A 6351-nucleotide genomic window follows, 5' to 3' on the forward strand; every position below is an offset into this window, starting at 1 on the left:
CCAAACTTATTTTTGAAATTACACTTCCTCCATCCATCTCCTTTTCACTCCCTGTCCCATTTATCTACAATTTAGAATTTTTTTTTTTCCTGCTGTTTTCTACTGGTGTTCAAATTTGAAAAGCTAAGAGGCGTTCATGTGATTTACAGGGCCCAAAGCCAGGGTTTTCCTATTGAAGGATGGTTCACATTTAACCCAGAGGTATTACAAAAATAAAAGGGATAGGACACATGTCAAGAGGGTTAAGATTATACTCACACTTCCCTCTCTAACGTATAACTGTCAGTGTCTATGCAACAGACACTAAACTTGTCTGTGAACACAGCAGTGCCTTGAATGATCAAATCCCACTTTATTTCAGGTACGGAAAATGCCTCATTAGAGTCCAAGAATTATTTTTTCACTAGCTAAAATGTGATATTTCCCCTTAAGATTACTAGCCTCTAGATTAACAAGCTCCAGCACACAAACTTTTCTGTGTAGCAGACTAGTGCCGACTGCCACAAGTTCATATGGAAGACACCCAGTATACTGCTGGGGTGCTCAGCTGAAGTATGGGACATGGGGACACTTCATTTAAAAAAGCCATGTCAGATTTCCACACATTTTCTGAGGCTTACTGTTAGGGAATCAAGGAACCGATTTGAAAAAGGCTAAGAAACACAATTATGACTATCTCATTTTTTAAGAGCTTTAAGGCATTTTAAGGTAATAGCTACAAAATACACAGCTAATACAGCATATGTAAGGGAGAGACATGATGATGAAGACATTTTATCTGCACTCAGTAAGTGCTCTGGCAAGTAAAGAAACTCTGACCAAACCGATGCTAAAAGATCTTCACGGTAAACTGTGACTGGAGTTTAATACCTCTCTTCAAGTATCTCTCAAGATGGACCTTTTTTTTATAGCTATGTCATACAAAATCTCACCTGACCTTTATTTTTATGTTACTGAACACACTGCTTTCCATAGCAGAGTAATAGCTAAAACCAGTATCTATTTGCACTATACTCCCAAGTCTTCTGTATCTAGACGATACACGAGGGACACAGCTTGCTCCTGAGGGAGCAGGAGCCGCTCTCGGTGCCCGCATCATACTGTGCTTCCAGCTCCGAACCTCCCCTGGCGGAAGACGACAGCTTTGCAGGACCGTTTCAATGCTTTCATGGCTGGGTGAGGATCCACCTGACCCAACACGCTGCCTTCGCTGTGCAGACACACTCCAGAAAGGCCTCTTCAACCCTTCTAGACCTCAAAGGTTTAACACATTTGGTCTATTTTAAAATAAATAGTGAGAACAGACTGAGGTCCAACAATTAGACTACAGCAAGAATCAGATAAATGAAAGCACCAGCGCCTAGCATTTTAGCTGATGGATTTCTCCTGACAGGAGCATGGGAGACCTAAATGTCCTTTCCAAGGATGCCAGGCTTGGGAAACCCAAACCCTCGGACTGGCCACGCTCCACCAAATATGTCAGCTCATGATTTCACTGTATACAAACAGGCTCCTAAAGGGACACTCAAGATGAAAATACTCAGCAGGAGCTTTATTTCAGTCTCAATAGCACAGAAAGTCCCTGCTTGTATCAGTAAACAACTGCCACCTTCCAACCGATGAGATAAGCAACAGGCTATTTCAGCGCCTGCTCCCGGTGCAGAAGAAACACAATGATGGCCAAGGCGCCGCCAGAATCTTCCTTCCTCGATGACTCAGCCCCGGCGGAGCAGCACGGTGCTCCGAGGCTGGCACATGCTGCCAGCAGGCAGGCAGAGCAGCACAGCCGGCCCTGGCCTTGCCAAGGTGTCGCCAGGCCAGCCCAGGCACCCTGCAGCACCAGGGTGGGAGAACTGGAGCGACTGCACCAGCAAGTCCCTGCCCTGGAGCCAGTTAGCAAACCCGCAGCTACCCAGATTGATAGGCAAGATCTGGAAGTAGGGAGAGGGAGGGAGGAGATTGAGGAGGTCATGGAAAACCTGCGAGGCAAGCCGTGGCTGATAAACAGAAACTGCACGAACACACAAGGAAGAAAGACCAGAACTTGCAAAAAAGTAGAACATCTAAGAAAGAGGAAATGGACCAAGACTGTGTAAGAAAATATCACAGCACATGCTTTATTCCAGCTTCCAGGCACAATACAAATACCTAGTGTTGCCCTATGAGCAAAGGCTTCTCCAAAAATTTTTTTAAGCTCTAATTGAACTCAGCGCGTGTTTTTGAAAGCTTCCCAGAAATAGAGCAGAGTTACGAGGTATTTATAGCTTTTAAAGCCAGTCATGATTAATGTGAATCCCCAGCCTCCCAGCTTCAAACCACAACCTCCATTCCCATCTTTTCATTTTTTCTGAAGAGAGTTGAGGAACAAGAGGGGTTCCTAGTCGGACGAACAGGTGCCAGCCCTCTCCGCCAAGGCAGCAGCATCCTCGCTGCCCTCAGACACATCACATAACCTTTCAGTTCTCAGGGTGATATTGGCTTTTATCTTCATGATGTTTTAAAATACAGAAGCTATCAAACTAGAATCTAGATTTGTACAATAAGGTATGAATCTTGCTGTGATTAACCCATGAGCTCCTTGCAGATTGTGCAGTTACCCGCTCACCTCTGAAAGCCTGCAGAGGCAAGGGCACTTAGTTAAATTTAACTGGTCCTCTTTAAAGGTCACACCTTTAATTAATTTGCATCAACGTTCCAAATGGCAGGTCTAAATTACTATCTTTTTAAGCATTTATAAGCCAAATACAGATTCTCCCGGAAGCTTTTTACCCCAGGCTGCCTTGGTTAGTGGTTAGGCTCTGGGCTCACCTGGGGGGAGCACCCAGTAAAGGTTAATGGCACGTGACAGATATGACTTCATATTGCACTAGTATGAGGACCTACGTGAACACTGCTAACAAGTTTCAGGGAATAACTAGCCAGTTTAGCTGACAACATACATCAGTCCCCAAAGACTTCTATTGTACTTTCAGGCCGCACCTTCAGCTGTACTGTGCTTGCATATAGCGTTCCACCATGAATAGCTGCTGCTGTGTGTATGAAACAACAACCTACACAGCACCAGACAACAGGACCCCTCTCTGCTGGGGAGCGGAAGATCAAACTCCACGTTGGTTCCTAGTGCCTCATTGTCATGAAGTCACATAACGAAGCAAAGTTGCTGTGCTGGGCACCAGTTTCAGTCAAATCGCTGATTGTTGCAAAGAGGGATTAGAAAGTGGTGTTGGTCTAGCTTTATCTACCCAAGCTTTGCAAAGCACACAGAAAGCTTGCTGTCTCTACAAGATCCTAGCAGGCTAAGCCATTTCAAATGTTTTCCCAGTGATCTGGCACCAGCACGTCTAAAGAGCTGTAGGGCAACTCCATGTTGTACTGTGCAAACCAACGCAGCAGGTGGCACACGTACTTCAGAAAGCCTGTCCCCCAGCAGCTCTGCTGAGCCTCACAGCTTGCGCTTCACGGCCTGGCCAAAGTGACGAAGGCCATAAGCAACCTCATTACAAAAGCCTACTGTCCTCCATCAGAATGAGGACTTGGGCCCCCTGCATTTGTTATTTAAAGTTTAAAAAGCTCAGTTTAAGAATCCCGTTGATGTAGACTGCAGTGCCCTGAACAGCTGCAGAAGGGCAGCTGGTTAACTCTTCCCTCTGGAGCCTGGGGACAAGCCCTTGCTCCCAATATGTGATGGGGAGGACGCAAGACGTTCTGCTGGACAGCATGGGACAACCTGCTGAGAGCTCTCCCCCACCCAGCAAGGAAGGGGAAGGGAAAGCATTCCCTCAGCACCTCTCCATGGGTTGCTTTCCTCGGTGGGGAGGTGTGGGTAGCTTCAGGGTGGTGTAAGGAGCCGGCTGCCATACCGTACTGTCAGGCTGCCTCCCTGAAGCCACCGTCACCTCTCCCCTGTGACCTGATCAGGGACCAGCAATACTGCAGCAACTCCTCCACCTTTCCATTCCTTCCAGTGAGGGGAAGGCTGATGGAAACAGGGGTTACCCACTTCCAGAGACATGTGACCTCCATGACAACAGCACTACCAATATCTGACACTGAATTTAACTTCATTTCATTGAACCCTGCCACTGTGGGGCTATGCACAGAAGGGAAGGGGATATCCTAGTTTTGGGCACATGTGCAAGATCATGTCTTTTTGGAGAGCCCTAAGCAAGCTGGATACCTTTCTCTAGTAGATATGGATCTGAGCGTTGGAGGAGGCAGGGTCAGGATACTGTCCACATGTAGTTCCCTGTCTCCTGCCTTGACCCAAACCTTTGCAGGATTTTTCCAGGGCAAAGCCCTGTCTGGATAACAGTAACTGCATCAATGTACTCCTGGTCTTTTGGGACACCTTCCTAAACCTCTTTAGCTTGACTTTTTATCCTGAAAACACTATGAAATAACTTTTTTCCTTACTATTTCTTTCTTGTACGGAAAGGGCGATGAGCAACAAGATAACAATATTTACAAAAGACAGAGCTGGGAGGGTGAAATCCTGAGAAGACCGCAGAACTTCCCGTCTGAATCAGGCTGCTGGGAACAGCCTGCTGAGTAGTACTATCCAGGACTCTGGTGCTCTGCAACTCGCTTTTTAATTCTGAAACAAAGTACAAAAGTACATACCTGTACCGCTCCTCCTGCAGAGTCTGCATTATTAATGAGTAATCCCTCTGATAGCGAACCTTAAGGTCCTCAAATGATTCTTCCAGTCTTGCCTGTGTCTCTCGAATTTCTTGAATCTCATGCAGTATTGCATCAAACCCTGAGCTCTGCATATCCAGAGTGTTTGTTTTGGAGCTAGAAGCTCCCACAGGGCCCCCTGTTGTGCTGTTGGCTCCCACTGAGCCCGACGTGGCACTGGAGCAATCCTCTTCACTGCCATATTTTGGGCTTGACTGAAAGTTCTGAATAACACCTAGAGCCTTGCCTCCTGTCCCATCTTCCTGGCCTTCTTCTAAGGAGTCTTTCAGATTAGCAATATTGTCTGCACTCCCAAACTTGTTCCTTATGAGGGAGGCAATCTCCCGGGGTTTGGAAACCACAGCTCCTGCTGCTGAATGCGTGGCTTGGGAGAAACTGGAAAGCCCACCTTTTACACTGTCTACTACTCCCTCACTGAAGCCCGTGACTTTTGCTCCAACATCTTTCAAACCCTGATGCATATCCCTGAAGACATCCTTCGGCTGCCGAGGGATCCCATTCTGTTCAATCTCTCGGAGCTTTCGATGATAATGTTCTAGCTTCTTCTGCAGCTGCAAGATGGTCTGGGCTGACTTTTGATTTTTTTTCTCAAACACTTGCTTAATGCGGGCGCTCTGCTGCTTGTCTGCATTGTTGGCCAGTTTCAGGTACTCTGCCACATTGTCATCACGGGCTGTTTGTTCAATTTTGATCTGCTCGGTCAACTTCAGTATCTTCTGTTGCAGGTGTGTGATAGCCACTTTTGTACGCTGAGGATCTGGGGTTCCATCAACAGAGTCTGCATTGATGCTGCCATCAGTGCTCGAGGCCACTGCACTGGAGGTCTGTGCTAAGCTGCTGACTTCCAATCGCTCGATCTAGGCAAGGAGAGAGAGAAATATAAGCGCTAATCACCAGCTTTGCTAATAAAAAACCTTTCCTTTTTTGTGCCAACCAACTCGACAAGTGGATGTAATGCTGCAAAAATGCACCTTTTTTCAGCTGGCCAGAGTACAGTATCGATCAATTGAGCTTCATATGCTTTACAGACATCTAGTATAAGCTGAGAAAAAAGGAAAACCCCTCATACTTAAGCCAACTTAGTGGCCTCAAACAAGCAAAAACTCAAGCACAAAGCAAGACAGGGCACCCAAGTTTGGCAGGCTGAGTTCTCTTAAGTTTCGGTGTAAGGCCAGTAGCTCTATCAGCTGGCGAGTAAAAAGACAGAGAAAGTAACCGTGAAAGAGCAAAAGCCACACAGATCAAGGACAGAGCAAACCCAAGTTTGCATGAAAGCAAGCAATAATGAAACTTGCTAGAAAACAAAAGATCTACTAATGCCAGTGCTTAACAGAAATAAAGAGCCCTTCAGACCTCTGAAAACATGCCCTGCCTCGCTGTCAGGCCTGCAGCGCCTGTGTAAGCGATAAACCCTGCGAGCAGGTGCCTCCAAGCAGAAGGAAAACAGCAAGTTTCGAAGGACAAACCCCATTTTTAGCCAAAAAAAAAGAGTTAAATGCTATTTCGGCGCAAACGAACCACACGGAGTAACCAAAACGAACACCGACGTTTTCCCCCGGGCTGGGAGGAGGAAGGACCCGGCAGTTCAGCTGCACCGCGACACTCTCCTTCCTCGGGCCAGGTGCGCTTTTAACGCCCCGGGTCAGCAAGGGC

General features: G+C 46.8%; 1 protein-coding gene across 2 annotated transcripts in view; it reads right to left on the reverse strand.

The window, feature by feature from the left end:
- Positions 1 to 6351, reverse strand: part of TMCC1 (transmembrane and coiled-coil domain family 1) — a 98807-nt gene that overhangs the window by 6389 nt on the left and 86067 nt on the right. For both annotated transcript variants that reach the window (XM_009320103.1, XM_009320104.1), the window contains exon 2: positions 4621 to 5555. In XM_009320103.1, coding sequence (XP_009318378.1) covers positions 4621 to 5555 — 935 coding nt within the window. The remainder of the gene's footprint in view (positions 1 to 4620; positions 5556 to 6351) is intronic.

Source organism: Pygoscelis adeliae, unplaced genomic scaffold (genome assembly GCF_000699105.1).
Source record: "Pygoscelis adeliae isolate BGI_AS28 unplaced genomic scaffold, ASM69910v1 Scaffold302, whole genome shotgun sequence".
In the NCBI taxonomy this organism is placed as follows: domain Eukaryota; kingdom Metazoa; phylum Chordata; class Aves; order Sphenisciformes; family Spheniscidae; genus Pygoscelis; species Pygoscelis adeliae.